General features: G+C 36.4%; 1 protein-coding gene across 1 annotated transcript in view; it reads right to left on the reverse strand.

Annotated features, from left to right (window-relative positions):
• DNAH12 (dynein axonemal heavy chain 12) overlaps positions 1-26867 on the reverse strand; it is a 62939-nt gene that overhangs the window by 25569 nt on the left and 10503 nt on the right. The window contains exons 14-42 of the mRNA XM_052678990.1: positions 26018-26143; positions 25026-25160; positions 24031-24224; positions 22970-23207; positions 21760-21945; positions 21220-21420; positions 19884-20078; positions 19558-19679; positions 19113-19395; positions 17769-17888; positions 17231-17387; positions 16810-16982; positions 15640-15792; positions 15131-15370; positions 13945-14190; positions 13508-13627; positions 12512-12621; positions 11203-11386; positions 9897-10037; positions 8908-8991; positions 8636-8824; positions 7814-7933; positions 6764-6952; positions 6141-6292; positions 5235-5373; positions 4981-5147; positions 4324-4579; positions 2023-2322; positions 959-1137 (exon numbers count right to left, since the gene is read on the reverse strand). Of these exons, the coding sequence (XP_052534950.1) occupies positions 959-1137; positions 2023-2322; positions 4324-4579; positions 4981-5147; positions 5235-5373; positions 6141-6292; positions 6764-6952; positions 7814-7933; positions 8636-8824; positions 8908-8991; positions 9897-10037; positions 11203-11386; positions 12512-12621; positions 13508-13627; positions 13945-14190; positions 15131-15370; positions 15640-15792; positions 16810-16982; positions 17231-17387; positions 17769-17888; positions 19113-19395; positions 19558-19679; positions 19884-20078; positions 21220-21420; positions 21760-21945; positions 22970-23207; positions 24031-24224; positions 25026-25160; positions 26018-26143 (5099 nt within the window). The remainder of the gene's footprint in view (positions 1-958; positions 1138-2022; positions 2323-4323; positions 4580-4980; positions 5148-5234; positions 5374-6140; positions 6293-6763; positions 6953-7813; positions 7934-8635; positions 8825-8907; positions 8992-9896; positions 10038-11202; positions 11387-12511; positions 12622-13507; positions 13628-13944; positions 14191-15130; positions 15371-15639; positions 15793-16809; positions 16983-17230; positions 17388-17768; positions 17889-19112; positions 19396-19557; positions 19680-19883; positions 20079-21219; positions 21421-21759; positions 21946-22969; positions 23208-24030; positions 24225-25025; positions 25161-26017; positions 26144-26867) is intronic.

The following is a 26867-nucleotide window of genomic DNA, read 5'->3' on the forward strand; positions in this document are numbered from 1 at the left end:
TTGCACAAGGCACAGGGCACTTAAGTTGAAGTGTAATAAAATTTAAACAGGTTGAAGTCTTTCAAAACAGACAAACTCTGTTACTTGTCTAAACAACCAAAATACTCCAGAGTCAAATCAGGATGCTATCCATGAAAATGGCCTTTAAGGTCACAGTCAAACACGCTCTCGTGGCTGCCCCTCTAAGACATAACATGGATATCGCTTCTACACTCAGGAAGAGGCCTTTCCTCAGGCTGCCAGCCCTTCACACTACCAGTACATTTGTATAAACAAGTTTGTCAAAATGACCTAAATTACATACACTAACTGTAATCGTCTTCACAAATCATCTATTACAGTGCCAAAGAGGCAGTAAACTCTAGAAATAGGAGGAGGATGGAGTTCCGTCCTCCTAATCTGTCTCAGTTGTAGCTCAGCCTGATCGTAAGCTAAGGAAATCACAGCAGCCTGCAGAGCCTAAAGTGCCACGCGGTGAGCCCAGCACCAAGCTGTGCACATGCCTCAAGTGGAGAGCATTTGTGCTGCATAATAACACAGCGCTGTCACAGCCTGTCTGCTCTATCTCACTTTGTACCTCAACCCTAGAACTTTTGTCTTTCATTGAATGAAAGTCCAATGAAAGCACGAGTGGGTGAACTGCCATCCATCTTCACTGATAACAGAGGCTCAGCAGAAGTCCAGAACCAAACATTTGTTGCTTCTGTATCAACTGAAGAATACACTCAAAGAGGCCCTCTGGAGAAAAACTTATTATTTACATTCTGATATAAAGAAGCAAATGGCTAAGAGAAAGAAAATGGTTCGTTTCCATCCAAAAAAGTACACCACCAGGAACACTTGTGTGGACATGTGAAGGGGATGATATACACATAAAAAACAAGCCTGCAAAATTGGATAAAGTGAATGATCAACTACTGCATAGAGCTGTTTGAACTACAATACATATGGTAGGCACCTGAAAACCACAAGGTTCATTCTCGTTTTGTGGATTTGATTATATTCATCCAGACACTGCTCCACAACATCACCAAACAGCTGAATACTTGGAATTTCAACATAAAGTCTTTCATCTTCCTCAAATTCTGGATTAACATAGTCACCAAAAAACAAACTTCTCATGTTCTCTTCTGTTACCTATGGAGAATACATGACAGATTATAAGCTCATGTTTAATGTCGATATTTATCAGCCGGAAAAAAAGAGTGTCTAGACAAATACTCAAGGCAGCAAAGCAGGCATTCCAATATTTTAACTCATTAAAGACCCCTTCAAAATGCTCTATTTTTATATATATACATATATTTATTTATTTATTTTCCTACACAGTCATCACTGCAATTAAAGAAAGCAGTCTACCACAGTAATTAGTCACAGGCTAGATTTAAAAAGGGAATGTCTCTTTACCCAGTAAGCTCTGGAAGTCTAGTCATAGCATTTCTACTTGTAGGTACCGTACCATGCGCATATCCCAGCTACATCTGTGGTAGGGATTGTTTACAACTCATGTGTTGTTGTTTTCCTGTAATCTGCCATTGCCCAATGATTCAGTATGTGCTACTACATCCCCAAGAAAATATGTCACAGATTTATTATTATTTTTTTAAAAGTTGTTCTGCTTACTTACCAATTAATTAGATGCTTTATTTCTTAGCTCTGAATAAAAGACTACACTTGGTAGAAGAATTCTTCCTAATACATAAATACTTCAGCTTTTTTGGGATAAGCTCAAAACAAGTTGTATACAATTTTTACTTGAATTTCTGATACACAAATTGTTTAAGGGAAAACCAAGCTCATCCACATTTTAAATGAAATACGATTCTGAAAAAAGTTTACATACAACAGTCAAACTCTCTCAAACATTTTAACTCTTTTTTTTTTTTCCTGAAGAATTCATTTCCAAACTCAATTCCAATTTTCAAGCATATTTAAACTAAATTTCACTTGCAATTGAGAAACTTCCTAGTCCCAAGTTTATAACAAAGCAATGATTTTGCAGCAGATTAATGAGATACTCACAGGTGTGTTTCCTTGACTCAGATGTGCAAAAACTGAATCAAATGCTTCTTTGAAATGCTCTTTCACAATATCTTTCATTACATTGAACAACCATGCTCTGTCACTGTCTTCCACTAGACGGTCGTAGAAGACACGAAACACCTCATGTACAAACAGACGAATCATTGTCTGTTTGCTTTCAACTGAACTCCTCTTAATGAGCAAGCAGCCATGGATAACACGTGAGAAGTCACGCAGGTTGAACGTATAATGAGACTTGGCTGGTGTGGGCAGCAGATTTTCGATGGCTTTCTTATACATCTAAAGACAATAAACACACAATCAACAATTTGGCTATATGGCTATATTATTATATCTTTTAAAAGATCTTCCAAAATTATATTTTTCCAAGGAAAACAGCTCACAACTTTAAGAAATGCTAATAATGTCTGAAGATCTCAGAGTCTTGTGAGTATATCAGGTTCTTCTCACATACATATACTATTAGTCAAAATTTGCAAGTGGTGTAAGTAATTGGAACTTGTGCAAATAAATCTATTATAGGACCAGGAATATTATTCAGACGTCCTGACTTCAAGTGAAGGAATGAATGATACATAATGCTATTTTCCTTGGTTTTCAGTTTGAGTTTGTTTGTATACCTAGAAATTATTCAAAAAATTTAAAATTCCATAAGAATGCTGAAGGAACAGTAAGAGACACAAGACACTCCTCTTAATATGTTATATACTGTAATTCACATCAGCTGTCACTAACTTACTGTATGATGGAAATACTGTCATTTGTCATTACATGGAACATCAGCAGAGCACTGTTCCCAAATCAAGTTTTACAGTCTTACTATATCCACACTACTGAGCACACATTTGTTTTGCCTGTTGTCCTGCATCCAAAGCTCAATTCTTCCACTATACTTTAAACCTAGGAGCCAGAATTATTGCTTACTGGGATGCAAAATCATGCTGAAATAGATTCTCTATCTAGCAGACACATATATAAGAGTCTGACAGTATAAACACATTTTGATGCAGTCTGATGAGAAAAAGCTGCACAACAGCATTAAAAGACAATGCTCTAAAATCAGTCTAAGTTGCTTAAGTGAACATTTTAAATAGCATATGTAGTTAAATGCATTCAAACTGCAGCATATAGTAGCTGTATTGAGCTGCTACCATTTTCTTCTTAAAGAAGTAGAAGTTTTTTGCAAATCCCTTCCTTTTTTATAAGAACAAACAGAACCTGTGAAGAGATTTCTAGTGGCAGCAGTTAGTCAGCTTCATCATTCACATGTTAATATATTCATCTGACATAGATTCTTAAATGCCAACTCTGCAACTCCTTAGAATGAGGTGGATTCAGACTTGAATACATACTTGGGTAGAGGCAGTACTGAAAAAGTGTGACAAGTGCCTCAGTTCTGCAGCAGAAGAAAAAGCCACCTGCTAATAATCCCCAACTCATGTCTCCTGTACAAGTTCAACCATTTTAATTTATGGAGATTACTGAATTTTCTTCAGAATTCCTCAGTGGTCAAATATGAGCATCCTAAATGCATCTCTTCAATGATGAATACTTATGTTAGGCTAACCCTTGCTACTGATTTCTGATATGTAAAATGCCATCAAAGGTACATTTTGATGTTATGCCTGTAGCTCAAAGCTTCTTTGCAAAGATGTCACAAATTGCCATTCCTTTTTTTGCACGTGTGGTACATTGCAAATATGATATTTGCAAAAATCTGCAACAAGAAATTTCACAAAACACTTAGAAATTGCATATAATTGTGTCAGAGGTCTTCAGTTTCACAAGTTTTTGTGATGTCTTCTGTCATACTAGAGACAGATTCTGTAAAGCTGCATGTCCACATTAGCTTCCTAATTCTGCTGTGATGTGTCTGTAATTAGCATAAGAACTGGGAGAAGAAAGAGAGTGGAGAGGTGATTTCTTCTATCTTAGTCTTTCAAAGAAGGAATTTTCTCAGTATTGCAACTGATGTTTTCATTTCATGTTTGCATGAGAAAACTTCCCGTGCCTGCCTGATCTCCAAAGACACTGCAGTCTGATCTACCTGTGAACAGGTACCACGAAGCTCACGCTGACATACAAAAAAAAAAAATAGGCTCAAAGACAGTTTTCCTAGAAAAAGAGGATAACTGCAGCCAGAAAACTGGATAATTTTATCAAGACATATGAACCAGTATGTTAAAAAGAAACACAATATCTGAAAGCGCTGTTTCACCAATTGCTGTAGAGGAATTTTACTGGACAAAGCAAACGTCCATAAAGACATTTGCCTCTTACCTCTAAAGTGGCAGTGACAATTTGATTTCCAATTGAGAGGAACTCAGGAGGAAATTCCTGAGACCGCAGGTAAGAAGCCACTACGGTAGAGAAGATGCGGAGCATTGTTTCATCACTAAAAGAATTGATAGAGCAAACATTGAAGTGCCGCAGAAATCGAGGAGAAACAGGATTCCTCCCACCGCCTGGAGGCCCCATAGCAGCAAGCAACTGTATATCAACGAGGGTAATTTTAGATGTGTCCTTTAAATCATACCTTAAAAAAAAAAAAGTTATAATGCAATATTCAGATAGACAAAGATATTAGCCATGCATCTATGCTACAAAACCCTTTCTGCATGCATTACATACAGATATATATAAAAACATCATTAATAAAAAACAACAACAAGAAAAAACCCTAGCCTTGTAACTGATTATGCCTTGGTTAATTTTAACAAACCATGCTGGTCTGAAGGATTACTTGTTCAACAAGACTTAATGAAACCTGACACAAACTTCTGAAACAGATACCAAACTTTAATGTTTTCCATATAAACCAAAGCTATTATAAAATCTACAAAGCTTTTTAAGAAGTATTTTAAAATAAAATTCAAGCGAATGATCTATCACCATATTGAGCAACTTGAACGTTTCCGTTTTATTTCAAATAATTACCAAATTCCGTGGTCAAAGAACTGTCTTAAAAGTTCTATAGGGGGTTGTGCACCATACTTCTCCAAAGCAGGCATATTCATGTCATCTACAAAAATGATGCATTTTTTTCCCATTGGAGGACCAAAGACTCCTTTGCGCCTCTTGTCCAGCCTGGCCATAATAATGTTCTAAAACGCAGACAGGAATATTTGAAATGAAGATTAAATATTCATATAGGTCACAATTTTAAAAGACAAACTGCCTATTCTACTAACCTGAGTCTGGTTGGCACTGGTTCGAGCTGAAAAATTAATGAAAAAGGGAAAGTAGCGCTCCTCATCCAAGTTGTTCATCAACTTATCCTTGACATATACAGATTTCCCAGTACCTGTAGGTCCCACTAAAAGGAGTGGTCTTCATCAAGAACAAAAGAAAACAAAAGAAAGCATAGTCTGCAGAAATCTGAACTACAAATTAACTGCCACTAGAAAAAGCTTTTTGAGTTTTTCTACCTCTAAAAACAAAATGTCTTCAAAAGAGAAAACTGTGATGTTTTGAAATACATAACCATATAGCTTCCTCATAATTTTAGTTCGCTCCCAATGACAAGACAAAGGGGTCAAGGAGGAAGAGACTTTCCTCATTCCCTCACTCTTTTGGTTTTGAGCATGTATGCGCACGCAGAGGTTAGACTGCTCCCATAAGTCTTCAGCAATTTAAACTTCATACAACCTTCACACTTGAAATTATGCCAGAATTTATTATCTTTTGTTCCCTTACGTGATAAATACAGATGTATATACACACACACACATATATATATGGTTATATATGACTAGTACAACTGATTCTAACTTATGATTAATAATAAAAAAGAAGAATATATACTTCAGTATCAAAGAAGAAAGAGGGAACAAAAATTCCTCAGGCTCTTGTAACAGCATCAACAGAAAAACACAAAATCAGCATAATAAAGCAAGATTACAAGAGAACTTCATTTAAAAAGACAAACAAACAAAAAAAAGCAAATCAAACCCAGAATTGAGACAATAAAATGCATTCTTTCTAATAATTTCCTATTTTTAATAGGCCAAATCAAGTTTACATGAAATCAATGGAAAGAGTAAGAGATGTTTCTACCTATGACAAGTAATTCAGAAATTTGTATTGAAATAACTTACTTTCCATGGGTAATAAACAGTTCCATCAAATAGGTATACCGGACTGTATCCATAGTTGGGACTATGATATCTTGAATCTTCACATTTTTACCACTGTAATCAATATTCTTAATAAACCCATTCCAATGAACCCAACGTCCTCTGCCTTTCATCTTGGAAAAAAGATGCAAAAACAAAAAAGCAACAGCAAAAATAAAATCCAATCAAGCAACCATACAGAAGAACATAAGCTTAACTTCAGAAGAGCAAGTACTTGCTCTCCGAGTATTTTCAAAGGATACAAAACAAAACTGTAGTAAATCATCTATAGGCTCAATATCCTTCTTCCCTTCTAGGAAGTTTTTTGGTTTGTAGAAAACCAAACTTGAGTCTATCAGCTTAGCTTTAGTTAGAAAAGAATCATAACTGGTATGCACAGCTTGGTATTTTCTGAAAAACTGGTCAGAACATTTGTATTATAGAAAGAATAATAAATGAAGTATGCACTGTGGGATTTGGTTCAACATTAATACTTTATAACATTCAACAAACTCTATGAAGTTGAAATATCCACCCAGCTCTGTTTTCATTCCACTCAGACTGTACAAATTTTCTTCTATCAGTGTAGAAGCAAGAAATCATACCTCATACACATAGTCATACACCAAACCCTTCTCTTCAAAGGGACACTCCCATTTTCCCACGGCCTTTGGTACTGGATTTGTTTCAGATTTTCCAGCCAAAGTTTCCCTCAAGAAAGTATCAAAAATGATTCTGCTGTCACTATCACAAGTGCCACCAATGGACCAGACTGTGGCAAAAGCAAAGGAACCCTGCAAGGGCAAAACAACAAGAAAGAGTCTGAAAAACTGATACATAATGTGAGCTTTCTATAGTCCGATTATCAGGTAATTCAGAAAAAATATTTACAGGTTGCCCTAGAATAAAACCTGGTCAAGAGGGATCTAGAAATCTGATTAATGACAAACTAAAACCTCATTCAAGGAAATACATGAAAAAAAAAAGCGCACAGACTGCAGCATTCTGTCACATGTCAAACTCTGAGAATAGATCAGCCACACTTATCTCAGGGATTTTCTAATTACAGACCAGGATCTATGAATTTTCAAGTTAAGTTTTAAATAGAAACATCTATATTTTGTCTTTTTTTGTTTGTGTTTTTGTTTGTTTGTTTTTGTTTTTGTTTCGTTTTCAAATCCTACAAAGAGCCGTAACAGTCAGACACAGAGTCTATCTTTCTATCTTTCACAGAAAACTCTCCTCCCAAGGAAGTTTTCTCACACAAGTCAATGAGTCTGACACAGACACATGTAATGCATCCTTCTGTCTAAGTACTACGTTCCATAAGGGAAACCAGATCCTCTGCTTTAGCTAATTACTCAGTTAGTTGGAAAGCTCACCTAATAAAAACAGCAGTTATGCCAGTTAATTGGAAACACAGTAAAATCCCAACTAATTGGAAATACAGTAAAATATTTAATTGTATTCATTATTTGTTACACTACCACATCCTGGCAACTCCGAAGTTTGCTGGGGGGAAGGGGAACAACAAAGAAGCAAAGCTGTTTCTCATTTCTCTTAATCCCAAACTAAGTTGGCTTTGTTAGTTAAATTAATTTTGAAGACAAGTATATGCAGATATGTACTACAACAGGTTTGAAAAAGCAACCAACCATAATCCACACACGGATATTTTTGTTGGTGGGATCCTCTTGTGCCATTTGACAAATCAACATTTCAAAAAGCCGTGTGAGAGCTACTACAGCATTGCTATTGCTTGTAGGTACCAGCTCCTGAGAGACACAAAAGAAAGGGCATTATGCTACACGAGTTAAAGTAGCTTATCTCTTGGAGTTTAAATTCTAAAGTAATTAAATAATTAGCTAATATATAAATATTTGAAGGCAAGGTTTACACCGATTTTCATTCTAAAAACCATTTATCTGTACTTGGAATGTCAAAACACAGAGGTTGCTAAGCACTTTCACTGCCACTAAATGACTGTGTATAGTCATACATCTGGAAGCAAAAGGAATACACACGAAAACAACAATGAACAAAAAGCAGAAGCCTATGTGCTATAATGCAGTTTGCAAAAAAAAAAAAAAAAGACACGTTTCCTTAAAGCTTAAAACGTGTGTTCCTTATTTGACACAACATCTTTAAAAGAAAAAAGCCACAGAACACACATAAAATCTAATCACCACCAAAAACATAAAATAGGAAAGACTTTCCACTCAGTAATTTGAGTAATTGATTATTTTTTTTTTAAAGAACAGGGTGAAAACTGTGACCAGCTTACAATGCAAGTCACACCTAGCATTCTTGTTCTAACTTTTCAGACCAGACACAAGAGTTGCCCTTCCCTAACACCAAGAGGGGCCGCTGCATATGCACTATAATTGCTCCTGTCAGGAGAGAACGGCTTCTCCCTACCCAAATTTAACTGAATCTAAGTAGACAACTATTGCAGCAAAAATCAAATCAAAAAATACCTTGCACTTTTTCTGACGGAGCTGTAATGCTGGTGGTATTAACCAATCAAAAAGACCTTGTAGGAGATCCTGATGCTCCTTCAAGTTAAGAGGTTCAGGCAGTTTATTCAACCAAGAGGTAACAAGTGGTGTCCAGCCCAGTTGTGAAGGTTCCAAATAAATCATGCCACAGCGACTGACCGTAGCAGGCTAAGGAAGAATTGCAAACTCATTCTATTATAAGTTTAATATATTGAACCTTGTTTTACCTTTCCATTAAATAAAAAACTTACTGATGCCTGGGAAAGGTCCATTGTTTCAAAAATCAGACTCATCTGAGGAGACATCTGAATGATTTCCCCACTCATCAGACAAAGCTTTGATTACGAAAAGAAAATCACAAAGATTTAAAAAATAATAATAATAATAATTACTTGCTAATTACTCTTCCTGCCTCACTAGAAATTGTACATGAAAATCAGCAAAGCCAAGTATATGCAAAGGAGAGGCCAACCACATCAGTGTTAAATCATTTGGAGCAGTAATTAGTGCCATACTAGATTTAGCTAAATTCTTTACTTCTATCATAGTATTCCACATTATCCTACCAGTAGCTTAATTACCAGTAACTAATCCTGCATATGACAGGATAAAGAAAAGGCCTCAAGCAGAAATGAGAAAGAAGATTTGCTGCTATTGTTGCTGCTAATGAAGCATTTCAGTTGGAGAGCCATTTTTCCTGCTTAGAAAAATAACAGTCCAAATTGAATGTTTTCAAAAATTTAAACATAAAACGTAGTCTGTAATTTTTACACACACTTTTTCAGAAATGCTGTGCAGTTACAGCTTTGATTTCAGAAGTTCATCTTGAAAATGCAAACGCTTTCTTTTTTCAGTTGAGATTGCAAAAACATACAATTAAAGACAAGTTCTGAAAACAGGGCCTTCATAGTAATTGCAATTGAATGTCACTTTTTTTTTTAAATTGATTTAATTGAATTATTAAAATTGATTTAAAATTATTAATTTTTGTTAGAAGTTACAAATATTAAGGGGATACTACACACTAAATATGTTACAAGTTGACTATCATTCCAAAAAAACCCAAAAGGAACAAAAAGAAACAACTTCACAAATCTTACAGTTTGTTCCCAAAGCCACCTTGCACTTACACTTTTCAAATGCCAAGCATTGCTGTGTGCTTTTGTGCTTTTATTCCTTGAAGATTATTTTCAAAACGTCTTATCAATTTACTTAGGCATTTATTTGCACTGACCGATACCTTTTTGTTGTCATCCAGAACTGTGTTCATGCTTTCTATCCACAGGGTATCAATTGGGCCATCAAAGATAACCCACTTGCGCTCAGGAGTCTCCGATAATGCAAATTCTCTGAAAGTATTAGCAATGATACCATCTGCCCACTAGAGGGGGAGAGTGTAGGAATGAGAAGTAAGACGACAGCACCTACATCTCAGTTTAAAAAGACAGTAAGTAATCCCATCGGTAAGTATTTGTCAAAGACAGCTTTAATTGAACAGAGAAATGTAACACCTTCATTTCCTTTTCATTATTCTTTAACTATTCTTCTCTTGCTTGGAAAAGAGTAGAACACAGATTTGCAGTTTCACAAAGGACCATGCCAGCAAATGGAAATTAAACAGTGGTATTTTGCCTGTAAAACTGTAATTTTTTAAGAAACAAAGGAAAGGAACTTAGATGTGCTTCTGCTCTGTTTTGCATCTGCTTTTTCCCAGAGTCACCCTAAGTTTCACTATTTCACATTCCTTTTTTTATACTGTTCCTTCTCCAAACCAAAGTTTTACACGTGGAGACAAATCAGGTTTTAAGCTTTTCTAAATAGTTTTTTGTACTGGCTTAATTACACCGGTTGAATTGACAGAGAAACTAATCCAGTTAAGTTTAGTATGTCTACCTAGCATGGATGGAAGTACATTAGAACAACGACCCTCAGTGTGGTGCTGCTTATTTTGCATGTGTAAACCCATACAATTTCATACAACTTTACTGCTACGTTTATTTGAAACACTAGTTTGAAATCAGCCCTCTAAGTATTAGCTAAAACAACACTTACGACTCTGTTCTCATGTGCATTTAAAATAACAAAGCCATAAATTCAACTGTTTACTACTGAGAATCAAAGAGATTTGATATATACGGGAATAGGAAAAAACAAAAAGCATTAGAAATACTACAAAGTAGGAAAACCACAAGGGATTATTAGCTCCCAGTCCTTGAACCCATACTGGTATGTTTGCTTATTTTTTCTTAAAGTCAGCCAAGCAGTTCTGTTATTTACAGTAAGCACTCGAGAACAGGAAAGGGATGAAGAAATGCTGTCTGGAATTAGGACTCAAAAGCTACAAGCAGGAGCAATGTGACGTGCCTTTCCTGACTGTGAAAAGAGCTGAGCAAAAACACCATGAGTTAACCTGAAGTCACAATATAGTTAAACCAGTGCAGTCACACAAGTCCCATGAAATCCATGAAGATAAACTAGAAACTGAAACAGGAACAAAAAAAAATAAACTGGCCACTGCTACATGCTATTTTTAAACCATACGTTACCTCATGTGATACCAGATCAAACTGCCCAAAAAGCTGACCCATAGTGATCGATTTGGGGTTCACAGTTCTAAAGACCACTTTCTCTTCTTCACCATAACCACGTTCTTTCATAAGAGACAGCGTATCTGCCAGCACGTGTAGAACTTTGGTCTTCCCAGAAAAGGATTCCCCTACCAGCATAAAGCTGTTAGGTGGAAAGAAAGAAAAAAAAGCCATTAATAGATCTGCCTAGCATTTTAACTTTTGCAGACCACATGAAGGACAACAATATTACTTATATGCTATTTATCTTTAAACATTGTGGTAGATCTGGCCCTCCTTTCTAGAAAAAGCATACTTGCATTCTAAAGGAGTTGCTTTCAAAGCCATACACGAACTCACATGCTTACACTGCATATACATCTAAGTTCTTCAACTCAGTCATTTTAGCTTTAGATTTACAAAACATCATTTAGGCAGAAAACAGTTGATTTGCACATGTAAACTTAACTGCACAGCCACTGTACACAAGTTGTCCTCTAAAACTTAGATTCACCCCTTAATTTCACTTATTTATAGAATCAAGTATTGTTTTCTGGTTTATTTTCCATCCTGGACATCTTGTAGCAAAGTTCTGGAAGAAGACAAACAGAAGAAATGCATACTTCACAGACACACACACACACACACACACACACAGATACACAAACTACCTTCAGCCACATTTAAAAAAACTCTACTGGTCATCCAGCAGAGGGATGTGCCTGTAGCAGTGTCACTCTGGAAGGATTAATTAATGAGCTGAATAGCAGTATTCATAAGGGCAATATATTGTTCACATTCCCTCAGTCAGCTTACTGCTCAGTAATAAAAGCTAGGAATAAAATGGCAAAGCCCTGACTAACACAGCTGCTCACTGCCAGCTAACTGAAGCCCAGTCAGCCTCCAAGCAGTGGCAGCTTCCCCCCCAATGAACTCCCTCCACTTTCATTGTACAGCATGAGTTACACAGTATGGAATATCCTCGCGGCCAGTCTGGGCCAGCTGTTCTGGTTCCATCCCTTTGTGCAGCCCAGCCTTTTCATTGGGAGGTCAGTATGAGAAGCTGAAAGACTCCTCACTTGGCAAAAGCACTACTCAACGAATATTATTTTTTCCTTCAATCCAAAACATGGCACCATACCAGAAAAAAAATCTACTTCAACAGTAACCATTTCAGAACAAAGTGAACCATTCTGCCACTCATACTATCTTCTAACGTTGATATAGATACCTGCCATGACATAAACCAAAACGACAACACATACAGCTTGTGAAACAGAGAACTTACCCATGCCTAACAATCATCATTTCATACGTCTGTATCATTTTCTCTACAAAAGCTTTCACAGGTTGGACGTTATGTCGAATACAACACTCAACTGCACATTCCAGAAAATCCTAAAACCAAACCAAATCACAACCTTATCATTTGCTACAAGCATTTTTTTCATTTCCTTGTTTTCCTTTTTAAAAACCAGTTCTCGTGTTTACAATTTATAGATGTATAAATCTAGATTAAGTATTTTCATTACATTTGATTCATTGTGAAATTACAAGTAAATATTCATTGCACCCTATTCTTTAAATTATCATCTTGGACTACAATAGTTTATGATCATTAATAAGGGTTTCACATTAAATAATACGTATCATACCTCTAACACTGTTAATCAGAATACAGCAAACACCCCTGGAAAAAAAACAAAGCAAAAAAACAAAAAAGCTTTTGTACTTTTAATGCTACAGCAGGAGTTAACTACAGATTTGATCCTGAGGGGATGTTATATCCTCATCAGGAACTAACAGTGTGCTTGAGCATAATATGGTTTTGTCAGGAGTTCAGCATTCAGTGGAGAAATTTAACAAGTCCATTTTGTCTTTTCCTACACGTTCATCTGCTCCCCAGTGATCCTCCTATAAAGGAGCTGTGCTTTATTTGTTGCTATAAGCAAGAAAAAAATACAAGTGCAAGGCTTAATTTCACTAAAATATATCAAAAAATTAGGGATCAATTGTATCCAAAAATTAAAATCAGACAGACTCTTATATTTAGTAAATTTCCACATCAGTTTCTGATTTCTTACACTGTCATTCTGGATGTAATGGATCTTGGATGTGAATTATACTCAGATGCAAGAATTTTCTGTGGTACAAATTTCAGTGCAAGCATTCTACAATTTTTCTTACTTTTCAGTAACTCATAAATTACTGTATTATTTACACCTGATTACAAAAGAAACAAAACCAATACTGTTTAGGAAGGAGAGGTTACAAGTTTACTTACTTTGTAGTCTGCATCAGGAAGTTTGATTCCAGGAAATAAATCACTTGTTATACCCATGAAGAGAGGTATATCACATGACAAAAATTTGGGCTCATTCACATCCTTGATTGATCTAAGAAGCTAGAGAATACAATACACGTTCTATTAGTAATGGGGAATATGCTGTTCAGAAACTAAAACAATCTAATATGCAATTAAGATTCTTAATTATATGGTGCCTTCAATAATGATGCCAGTTAAGCAGAATCAGCAGCACAGCACTGGAAAGTGTAGCATGCACTTAAAAGATAATAAAAGACAATTATCTTTGTTTCATCAACAGGGAAACTAAGTAAGGATGATCAGCGACGTGTCAATAAAGATGTGGTGGAACTGCCCTAACAACTCTGAGCTGCTTGCATCAGTGAAGTTCCTTAAGAATTATTCCCTGAACTTACCAATACATCCTCATCTTCCTCTGGAAATTTCAGTTTTAAATTCCCAGCAGCCACCAACACAGCTTTAACTGCTCGCATGCCATAGTCATAGTGATACTGAGAAGAAAGCTGCTCTGAACAAAGCCTGTAGGTCATTACTATCTTCACTGATAGTGACTTTGCATTCAGAAATCCATACGAGTAGAGAGAAATTTCTGCTATCAAAGCATAGTTAGGAACCATCATGGCTACTGTTCGGAATAGAACCTGAAAGACACACCCCCAAAGAAATATCTTATGACAATTTTGTGAGGAATGGATTCATCCCACCACAGCATTTCTAATGGTAAACATTATCAGCTTTTGAAATGAAGTACTCCCTGATGAGATCAGGTAGATAAGCTATGGATGATTTGCAACAGTCAAAGAATTGTAGAACTGGAAAGCAGGACTGTTAGAACACTGGGAGCCCACAGAATAGATAAAATCACCAATATTTGCAGATACAGTTTACAACTCACTAGAAATAAGTGCATACCATCAAGATCCACCACGAGGTACGATCAAACACAGAAAAGACATCCTACCAGCTCTTATCCCTCAGCACTGTCTCAACACTGCAGTTTGCCCCCACACTGACACATCCCACAGAGCAGTGCATGATGTAGACAGTGTGAGCAAATGTACTTCCATTCCTGAAGTAATCTGAAGCTGACATACTTTTCATACTGCACTAAGTCTGCTTTAAGTTAACATTCACAGCTCCTGCTCAGTCCCACATTGAGTCTAAAGGGACAGATGCCAGGCAGCACTGCTTCAAAAAGCCTCCAGATTACTTGGTTAAAGCCAAACGTCCCACTGAAACCACTAATATAGACAAAACAATGATCTTTAAGATTTTATTTCATCATGTAACATAAGGAAACTCGTTACCTGGACAAGGTTTAGTTCACTGACATTTATTCTATCAGATAAGACCACAATAAAATGCTATGCAAAAATTACTTCCTTAAAGCATTTTTTCTAACACATTCCTCCAATTTTTTCAAATTCTTTCAAAATACCAGTAATTAGGAAAAAGAGAGGCTTATTATGTCAATAATTAATAAATACATAAGCAGTACAATCTGAATTAAACCTGAATTAATACCAGCAATATGTGCCTTTTAAAAACATTTTAAAGCAGAAACATCTTTTATTGTTTTACCTTCAGATTATCTGGAAGTTCAGAACGTCCTGCATAACCTGGATTCATAGTAATAGCTACAAAACAGTTGGGGTTAAGTTTCAGCTCAGTTCCTTCAAAAACAAACTTTTCTAGTTTTGCCTGTATGGCTCTCTGGATGCAGAGGATCTGCTGGGCCACAACAGACAACACTTCCAGTTCAATGCGATTGAATTCATCAAAACATGCCCATGCACCTGATGAAGCCAAACCCTTGAAAAACTGTAAAATGAAAAAAGACAACAATAGCATCCCTAATTTTTAAGAGTCCAAAAGAAAATAAGAGTATCAGCAGTCATTTCTTTTTGTATTCTAATTAGTGACTTGATAGGATTTCACGGCACAGAAAACATTAACATGTTGAGACCAGTGTATTACATCCAAGAGCAGCAAACCTCAGGTGACACCCATTCACAAGTGCTTCTGCAAAGTGGGCATTCTACAGTTCCCATCCTAATAAATAAAACAGGAGTTCTAACACTTCTATTTACCTTTCCCATTGCCACATAATCGAGGCCATCAGAGCAGTTGAAGACAACACACTGCACAGCAAGAGCTTTAGCTAAGTCTTTTGTGGTCTCTGTTTTACCTGTCCCTGCAGGACCCTCTGGGGCTCCACCAAGGTTTAAATAAAAAGCTCCAATCTAAGAAACAGAAATAGTTCATGAAAATTATTAGTGTGTCATTATGAGATTATTTTGAATGAAAATGTGAATTTAAATTGCACTGACAGATACAACGACTGCATGAAACAAACAAAAGAGCATTTATAGATTGTACCAATTTATAAATCTGAAAATTATTTACAGTGTAGAAGTAGAGACAACTGAATTTTCCATAAAAGAAAGTTTAGTCTTACACACCATCATGACAACGATTACTCAAACTGTATTAGATCCAACCTTTATTTTTTTGTTTAGATACAACTTTAAAATCAAATTTGAAGCCATTACTCAGTGCTATTCTTTTCTATATCTGCTTCTCGTTTAATATACTTTTTCCACTTTTCACTTTCCACACTCCCTTTTGTAGCATTTCTATTCCATTCTCCATTCCTTATGGAATTTCTTCCTTCCAAGATTAAAAGTCTGTGAGCCAAAAAATGGACTGTGATGAGCAGCCACATCACCTTCTTCTGTCATAACTATGGACAGAACCTTTAATGTTTCAACAAATATGTACCAAACGTCAGCTAGAACCATACCACAAAAACTAAATCTACAAAGAGAGCAAAATATTTTCATATGCAGCAGTCAGGCCTTCTGAGAGTAATTATAAACCTACAGAGGTGGTGATTTGGTCTCCACAAAGTCTAGAAAAATGTGAAACCATATTCCAGCCAAATAAATTGCAAGAATGTTGTGTTCTTGTTACCTATAAAGTGATAAAATGTAGATAGAGAGGTTTTCCTTTAGTATTTCAAAAAATAGAACAGTCTACTACTGTTTAAGCCAAGTTGGTGGGCCAGATTCATTGCTATAGATCCACTTAATGTTCAACAGGCCACAGAAATTGTGATTTTTGAAAGCTCCTTTTTAACAGAAATAGCTCTCACAGCAACTGAAAGCCCTATGAGTACGACTGCAATGAACAGGGTAAAAAATAACATATCACAGTAAACATGGTGTTTAGTAATATTAGCAAAGATCATAAGATCATACCAAGGTGCGATAACACCTGTCTGTCAGAGGAGTAATGACCAGGCGTGGTGAGTTCCCAAGGTATTCATAAGCATATTTTACATTGCAGTTAATGATGCAGACTCGAACGTTCTCCAATTCCCAGTAATACCGGAGTTGGGCAAGCCACTGAAAGTCTGTTTCATTCTGTACACCTGATAGACACGTAATTAAAAGCAACAATAAAGGAAATTTTAGATAACTGGATTTTCTTTAAATAAAAATTTAAAGCTTTGAAATTATTATGATGCTCACATCTAAGTAATCACACAGACTTGATACTCACATCTTAAAACTGTTGTGTTTTATTAAGCAAGATGAGATTGTGTAGCCAAATTTAATTAACACAGTATTAAGGAATTACAGAAACACAGGAATAAAAATATCTTAAAATGATAGGTACCACTCTCAATCATTTCCATGAGGACATCTCTAGCATGAACATCAATAGTAACCAAGGCACCCAGTGTAGTCCTTGTTTGCTTTGACAGTTTTCCTCTTACCAGCTCTACGATATCATTAAGTTGAAGCTGAAGTGTATCATAATAGTTCTTCAAGCCCTGGGAGAAACAGTGGTAGCTGTGAAACTGAATGTTTGACAGTTTCAAGTGTTTCAGACTTCTTTACAATAATTAAATACCATAATGGGGATTGCTTATTAAGCCATTCTTATATCATCATATTTTTGCACGAACTTCTCTCTTAATCAGCTTTGCATTTATGACTTTAATATATGCTTGCTCTAAACAAGAGCATTCAAATATCTGAATCAAAGTTAGAAACTGCTTTACAGAAATTCCATACCAAACTCATATACTGATGCTTTATCAAATTTTATTTTCACTGTAGAAAGGTAAGATTTGATTAGGCAAAATACATTATCTGAAAAGAAATAAGTAAATAAATAAATAAAATTTAAAGATTATGTATCACATAGGTACCTCTGGCTGACTGCAAAGAACTTCATGGACCTCACTTGTCCAGAACATTTGGGATACACACAATACTACTTGTCCAGGCCACTCCAGAACCCAACTTTTTCTCTCAGTCTCTAGATATGCCTGAAAGAGATTAACACAGTACACAAATACAGGTCAGTGCATACACACCATAACAGGGGGTTCCGGTGGATGAAAAGCTCAACAAGAGCCAGCACCATACACTTGCCACCCAAAAAGCCACCTGTATCTTGGGTTACATCAAAAGAAGTCTTGTTAGCAGGTCAAAGAGGTGATTGTCCTCGTCTGCTCCTGTGGGACTCCACTCACAATACTGTGTTCTACTCAGAGGCACCCAACATCAGAAGGCACAGACTTGTTTGAGTGAATGTAGAGGAGGGCTGTGAAGATGATCTGAGGGCTGAAGCACCTCTTCTACAAAAGACAGGCTAAGAAAGTTGAGGTTATACGGCCTAGAAAGGAAAAGACTCTGGAGACGCCTTAGAGCAGACTTTTCAGTACTTAAAGAGAACCTACAAGAAAGCTTTATCAGGGAGAGTAGATTAGACAAGGAATAACCATTTAAACTATTTAAGGGTAGATTTGAATGAGATAAAGAATAAATTCTTTACTATGAGATTATTAAACCTCTAAAACAGGCAGGCCAGAGAAGTTGAGGATGTTCCATCCCTGGAAGAGTTCAAGGCCAGGCTGGATAGGACTTTGGCCAGCATGATCTAATAGAAGGTGTCCCTGCCCATGGCAGGGTTGTTAAAACTGGGTGATCTTTAAGGTCCTTTCCAACCCTATGATTCTACAATGTAATAAAAAGTACATATTGTGAATCTATTGATATTCTCTTATGGAAGTACTCCTTTTTTATTTTCAAAATGTAAGTGAACTTTTAAATGGCTTTTATCCACAGATTTGCAATTTGATTTTAAATGTTAAGATACATTTATTTATATTTCCATATTATGTAAGCATTCTCAGTGTGCAAACTTCACACAAGAAAGCTTTTCTGGCTCATGATCTTTGTTGAGGAGGAAGGAAATGTTAGTTAATTAAATTCAAATGATATATCCTTGAAACACAGTAATGCTGCAAATCATTTAAAACAAATTTAAATCCAGTATTACAACTTCAATCTTACTCAAACTAAACTCTTATCTCTCTCAGTGGCCTATAAATATAAGACATGCTAACTTCTTCGTGGTGCCATAACTTCACCTATTTCAACTCCTGTGATCAGAAAGAATTTTAGCAAGCAGACATAAAGGGAAGGTCTCTTCCACTGTGTGCTACTGTTACTAAATTATTACAAAACCTATACTACAAAATGCATACCATTCTTGATTTAGCAATAACACTGCGTATGCTCTTCAGCATGACATCTTCTACTTGAATTAACCACTTCTCCACTGCTCCTCGAGCTTCAGATGTAGAAATTGTTGAAATCAATTCAACACGCTCGCCTTCAGAACTGTACATTGCTTTTATATCCAGATTGGGAAGGAAATGTAGCTTTGCAATGCCTTCAAAACACTTCTTCAGATGAGGCTGAACTCTGAGAGGATCTTTGGTCTCTGATAGGATCTCCAACATTTCATCATTAGACAAGAAAAAGAAGCTAGAAAAAGATTTAGAAAAAAAGCAAAAGTTTAAAAAAAAAAAAAAAAAAAAAGGAATAAAAATCTAACTGAATGAGCAGCTATTTTAAGGGCTGGACTTATTAAACAACAAAATAAATGTTTGGAATCTTTGTTCTTGAAATAGCCAAAGCACATCATACCGGGGAAAGAAGAGACGCTTTTTCTCAAGATAAGCATTAAGCCCTTTCATGATTTTGTCAAGACACTCATTACAGTTCTGAAGCTTCTCCAACATCCCTTCCAAGGAAGTAGCAGCAAGAACCTGGAATAATAACCACATGCCAACTATTAGTTGTAACTAAGATGTTTCAAACAGCAGAAATTACTCAAATGATGTACAACATAATTTTGTTCCTAGAAAGCCTAGGCAGCTGATGTAGTCAGACTTTATATGTTCTAAAAACAAAAACACTGCCGAAAACAGAGAATCTACTGTTTCTTTCCAAGTGCAGTCTATTTTCCTTACCTGTGAGTCTTTGGCACAGTGCTTCATAATATCCTTCCACTGTCTATCCACTGTTTGAAAGAGACGCCCCTCTTCTGGCATCTGCTGCATAATATCCTCAGAAGAAAAAATGGGTTCCAGATAAAGCCACTGCGCTTGCACTTTCAGCCATTCATCAATTATGTCCTGAATTTCAAGTAGGCGACTCTCCCACTCCTTAATAAATAGTTAAAGAATGTTACCTGAATATTTTTTTTTACACAAGTAGTATTAAAAAAAATAATTGTGAAAAAAGCAGATACTGCAACACTCCACTTCTCTAGAAGAAAACAGGTCTAGCAGTCAGCAAAACAAAAAAACGTAGCCATATTTAGGTTCTTTCACATACACAGATGGCCGAAGGACTTTAGAAAATAAAATGCATCTGGAAATTAGTTTTCCCAAATGCAGTTACTGCTTTAGTGTGATGATCTTTTAATAACGTAATGGTTAAGTAATGTCCTATAGGTTACCAGTAACAATTTTTGTTCCATCTCCCACAGCAAGCAGCTTTTGGTTTGCCTCCAGAATAAAGCAGGAACACGAGAGTACTAGAAAGACCACAAGATCAGAAGAGAGATCCAGCCACCCCAGTATCCCATCTTTAAGATAGACAGAAGCAGGTGCCTCTTAAAGAGGTTGGAGAAGCTCTAAGTACCTTTTTATGATGTTATTACAAGTTACCTGAACTTGCTTAAATTAGGATTTGCTAATAAATTGAAAGAATTAGGGGGGGGTAACTGCAAACAAATTCACCAGCTTCTCTCCTGGCCACAGACAAGGTATTTGTACCACTAAGACTACTCTAGCCCTGCAAAAAGATAAGCAGGTGTAAATTGATCCATCCCTGTTCTGAAGCCTAAAAAGAACAAAAAATCACACAAAAAAAAAACACAACAAAGCCCAACCACTTCTTCCAGCCCTCAAAAAACTTCCTTGCCTAGAAGTAATCATTAGAGTTCAAAATTTGATTCCCAAATTGAAGAGCTAAATCACAACATATTAATCATTTGAGCAGTAATGAAATACTAATTTCAAGATACTGAGAAGCAAGGTTAAAGTCCCTAATTAAAATAGTGACTTTCAGAGTACGTGAACCAAAGTTCTTTTGGTTGCATCTGAACAGCAAAGGAGAGAAGAATCAAAACATGAAACGTAGAAGGAGTCGTAACACAGAAATAATGTAAGGAGGACTTAAATGAACAAAGAGTCTCGACGAAATGCATTTCACTAATATCAAACAAAAGACTATAATACAATTGACTTACTTTTGCACGTTACCATGAAAAACAAAAAAAATTGCTTTTTCTCATCATACCCTGATTTCTTTGTCAAATGGTTTAATGAAAGGTGATCCCCTCATTGTCTGAGTTTTCACAATCTGATCTTCAAGAACAGCTTGAATCTCATCCACTGCAGACAGAATATGAACACCAGTCTCACGATAAACAGATGTATTAAAGGAAATTGAATCCCAAGCTTCCATCATTGCATTCATTGCTCTCTCTAAGGAAAATTCCTAACATGTAGAAAGAAAATAATTTACCTTAGCTATTGTACTGGGTTCTTTTTTCCAGTTGATTAATTCTATATATAAACTTACCCATCTGAACAAGCTATTTTAATCTAACAGCATAAATTGTTTATCATTTTTTTCTTAGTAATTACCTTTGTAGTATACTGAAAAGAGTACACTCGGGAAATACTAAGGATGTAACAGGGGATACAAATGTATACACACTCACTGTTGTCATCTAACAAGCCAGTGACTCATCAAATCTCTTTAGTAAAAGCATAAAGAAAAATATTCTAGCAGGTCACAGAAGCTCTCCCAGTGAGATCATATCTTCAAGCTTACCTTACTTGCACCCACACTTATGGCTTCAAATTCTTCCAAATAAGGGGCTAGATTCTGCTTCAAAATTTTTCTCAGAGTAGTTCCAGAGTCTGGTGTTAAATCATACCCTATTGTGTTTGACATCTGCTGCCAATGACGAGCTCGCAAGCCAGGGTTACAGAAGACATTCACAGTGGGAATATTCTCCTAGTTGAGGAAAAATATTTATACCATAAAAATGACAACACGCATTATTTCTCAACTTCTTTTCCCTCATCCTTGACGTGCATTCAAAATGCTGCTGCAGTAGGCAACGGCATGAAAATGTTTCCTGAAAAGCGCACATGGAGCCATTCAGCTATTCATCCAACTCCTAAGTAATTACAGTAAATTACTGAAGAAGAAATATGAAATTATGAAGCAAAATCTTGTCAAGAATGTGAAAAGGCACAATTTTTCAACTATTTTATGTGAGATTAGACTGCCGTTTAACGTAACATAGTCTCATGTCAAAATTCTCAGCTACATTCATAAATGTTTCCCTGAATCCCAAAAGCACTTTTCCCTGTTTGCATTCACTCCTTAACAATCCAAATCCCTGTAACTGCTATAAAATCTGTAATCTTTTAAAATAAATAGGACAGTACAGTATGGGAATGGTGATTTGGGTCTCTCTCTCTCTCCCCAATGATAAGAAGAAAAAGAAATAAATTCCAGAGATTACTTCACGGTGCTTTTGTTTGCTAACTTACAGCATGAGCACTTTTCAGGATTCAGATATCCATGAACACCCTGAATCCAAACAGTAAACCTTGGTACAACAGTTATTCGTATGTATGGTCTCACCAAGGCAAGCTCAACAGACATTCTAAACAATGGCAGGGTCATAATTATGCAGTGAACAAGCAGTGGCCTCCTGCTACCTGGTCTTCTTTTGGAGGCCCTCCTGGACAGAAAGAAGGAGGAAAGATTTCACCCAGGACATTTGTGTGAGATTAGAAGCAATTTGGCCCAGAGAGGTGATTCAACTTCCTACAGAAATCAGTAGTTCCAAATGAATGTGGAGTGAAACACACTGCTTACATAAAACACTAATTTCCAAACCTAACAGAAAAGCAGGTCTCAGACACTACAGTATTTATCCATACTGAGTACTGAATTTAGCATTTATCTCTCAGCATTAATTTATAATAACTCTCATCTTTTTGTTTTCTTTTTTCTTCTCTTTTACCTTAAAGTCTTTCATCTGCTCCAGAACTGAAGAACACATTGTAAGAGTTGGATTTGTCTTTATTTCTTCTTCTCTCTTCTCTTCTGCAGTTCTGTGCGATGTCTTTTTCAACTCCTGCTGAATTTTCTTCTGTTTTTGTTGGAAGAGCTTTGACATTTTGTATATCTCTCGCGAAAACTCATCAAGCTCAGCCTCCATGATTTCTCCATTGAGTTCCAAAAAAGCACCATCCATCCATCTGAGAAAAAGAAATAAATAGAAATCAGAATAGCGAAAGTAGTGCACCAACATGACATCTTTGGTTTGCAATATGAACGGGTCAAATTAATGGTTATTTAAGTGAAAGTGAAGTTCTTATTCCCAGTTCTTATTCTTCACAAAATAGAGATGTACAACTGACGGGTGGACTGACCATGCTCTTCTGCCTATTTGTGTAAAGCTTTCAAATCATTCACGTGCTGATATCAGGTAACTGCACAGACTGAGAAATATTTACTTTAGCTCTTTGATGAGATCAATAAGTGACACCAAAACATATAAGGCATTTGGATTTCCACTCAGAAAAAAATCCTATTATCTAGCCATACCTTATTTTATAACTTCCAAATGCAGTCATTTGAGCACACCTTCACAGCACTTTGTACGTATATCAGATTAAAGATGGCTTTCGTTCCATACAGGCTGTGACCTTTCCAATTACATTTCTTTCTCTTTTGGCACAGCAAATGGTTCATTCCTAGCCTGGCCTTTTTTGTTTTTCCTTCTCCCCAGAACATTTCTTTCTGCAGAGCTTGTCTTATTCACAGACTTCATCAGTACAACCAGTACAGTTAGAAAAAATACATATCTTTAGTGCAATGCAAATGAGTAAACAGACATTTAGTAGCTGAATTAATTAAAATCAACAACCCTAATGCATAAATTATAGTATTTAAACTTGCAAATTATCAATATTTAGAAGAAAACAACAGTATATTCTATACCTGATGTGAACAAAAATAGCATGAGTATTTTGTCCATTCTCCCTCACTTAGCCTCAAGAATATGTAGTACTGAATTACCTTTTTTCAGTTCGCTGCCATTTCAGTATGAGATGAAAGAGTTTCTGATATGGTTCAACCTCAATTTTTAAGCTGCTGAGAAGTGGGAAGTCACTTAACTTCCAATTCATTAGAGTCTCTTCTTTATGAATAAAAGCTACTGTATCATCAGCTTCTTGGATGCTTTTCTGTAAGGCTCTCAGGTCAGCTACATACTGAAATTAAATAATTGTATGCCTTGAGTAATAACCAAACAAACAAATTATGCTATCAAAAAATCAGATATCAATAATAATAATAAGCCATTTTATTTTTGTCTTAGCTCCTCTGAGAGTAGAGATACCTTACAGAGAGATCTTGATAGTGATGAGCATTCAGCACCAGTATGAAATGTAACAAGAACAACTGGATTCTGCACCTGGGATGGCAACCCTGGATATACATACACAGATTATGGGAAGAGATGCTGGAGACCAGCCCTGCAGAAAGAGGTCTAGGGATTTTGGCTGATGGTCAGGTGGACAAGTCAACAGCCAACAACTTCTGGCCCCAGCAGCCAAAAGGGCCGAGCAGATACTAGAGTGCATGAAGCACAGCACTGCTAGTGGGCAAGGGAAGCAACTGTCACACTTTGCTCTCTGCTGGTGCAATCTCATCTCAAGCACTGTGTGCAGTTTTTGGTGCAGTATAAGAACATGAGAAAGACATAAAACTATGAGAGAGCATCAAAAGGAAGGCTACAAAGATGGTGAAAGGTCTGGAGGGAAAGATGTCTGACAAGCAGCTGTGGCACAACCTCACAGTAAACTCTCCTTTGAATCAGATGTTACTGCTGGTATATTCCAACAAAAGAGCGGGGTGCTAGATGGCTTTTAATGAGTTTTGACAGTGTGACAAGGATAATGCACTTTTCAGTTCACATTTGTAAACAGAATTACTCTAAATTCTTTCCACAATCTCTGTGCATTAAAGACACAAAATATTTCTACCCATTTTACACTGGATATTAACCAGACCTGTTGCATGCAATCCAGTTCTGAGTATTCTTCAAGTTCTGTCACAGACTGTGTTAGCTTCTCTAATTCCACTGTCAGTTTCTCAGATTTATTAATTAGTTCTTGTTCTCCTTTACGTTTGGACTCTTCAATCAGCTACAAAACAGTTGATTGTTTTCATAGTAAAAAGCAATGAAGGGGTTGTCAGTGTTGTCAATAATTAACATTCATAGGCCTGTCTAAATTAAATATTTAGCACAACAGAAAATAAACAATACAAGTTATTATCCTTACAGAAAATACATCTCAGGAGAGGTTGCTCTCCATATGTTCCATTTAACTACATCCAGCCCCTAATGCTAGCATGGAACCCTTGCCTCCTTCAGCAAAATCCAGGGAAGTTCCAATTGCTACAGCAAACACTAACACCAGAAAGACTGGATGTAATACAGGAAAGAATAAAGAGATTCTCATCTCTAGGAGAGAAAGAATGCTGGGAAGACAAACACAGACAAGAGGAGGAAAAGAAAGTAATCTACAATCACAAAAGGAACATAAGATGTTAGGTCTTTGCTAGTAGTGATTGCTACCTAAGTAACCCCGTTCCCAGCATTCAGAACAAAACGTTGTTGTAATTAAACGTTTCTCAGCCCAGAGCTGAGTGTGTGTGAAACACACTGAGGCCTGGCAGATATATTTTCATCACCAGTCAGCTGCACTGCAGTGAACGCTTCCGTTCCTATACATTACCTAGCACTGACCAGAAACTAATTAAGAGATTAGGACTTGCTGAGGGCTTTAAGTTGCAGTGACAATTTTCTGCATTTTCACATTCCTCCAAAGGAATCCTCCTTTGATACAACAATCTGGGAATACATGACTTAAGCATCTCCAAATTCATAAGGTTCATGCTATCTGTTTAGACACAGGTATACGCTGACAAAATAAATAGCCCAAAAGAAGTGAAGAATCTAACAAGATTCAAAATATACCACAAAAAAAAATATCCTTACATCATCATGCTCATCAAAAACGGGGTTAATCTTCTGTGGCCACTGAAGAACTGTTGCATTCAGTGCAATTTCCTCAGGAGAAAATAAATGAACATCTAAGAAGTATTCCATTTGCCAAGAGCACTCCTACAATAGAGATTTCACAAAACATTAGGAATCGTAGTCTCTGTAAGATATGGGGTAGGACAGAAGCATCTAAAATGATGCAATAGGAATCTTGCTTCCTGACTTTTCAGAATTACTACTTCAGGCAACTGAATACCAACATTCAAAATACAGCGAAGTTACTCAAATCTTTGCCTCATTTGTGAACTTCTTTAGCATGACTTCTACAGCTGGCCCATCTACGTGAGAATCTCCAGGTATCATTCTATACAGTTTTGCAGCATAGATGTTTTACACTAAAAACCACACTATCAAACACCAAACCTTATGCACATCATCCTAACAGAGCAAAACAAACAGGTTCTTATCCAAATATGCTGGCACACATTTTACACAATTTTCCAATTTTGCTCTCCAAGCACACACGAAGGACCAGCACTAATGTATCATCTCTATTCTGCTTAAACAGTGAGTTGTTTTTGTGTGTTCAAAGCCATGACTCTTTGTATATCAAGTTCACTTTCAACTTATGTTAGCTTTTACAAAAAGAGCTTGTACAAGCAGCCCTGAAATAAGGCTTATAATCAGAATGTTTCACAATCTGCATTTCGTCAAGGACATGCAGAACACAGGGGAATAGGGAGTAAGGAGTGCAGCCTGCTGCTTGAGAAAGATATGTGACAAAGAATGAGCAGCACCTCTCACTTGTGCATGAACCAGCACTGTGGTACAGTATATTCATACA

Source organism: Tympanuchus pallidicinctus, unplaced genomic scaffold (genome assembly GCF_026119805.1).
Source record: "Tympanuchus pallidicinctus isolate F22 unplaced genomic scaffold, pur_lepc_1.0 scaffold17, whole genome shotgun sequence".
NCBI lineage: Eukaryota > Metazoa > Chordata > Aves > Galliformes > Phasianidae > Tympanuchus > Tympanuchus pallidicinctus.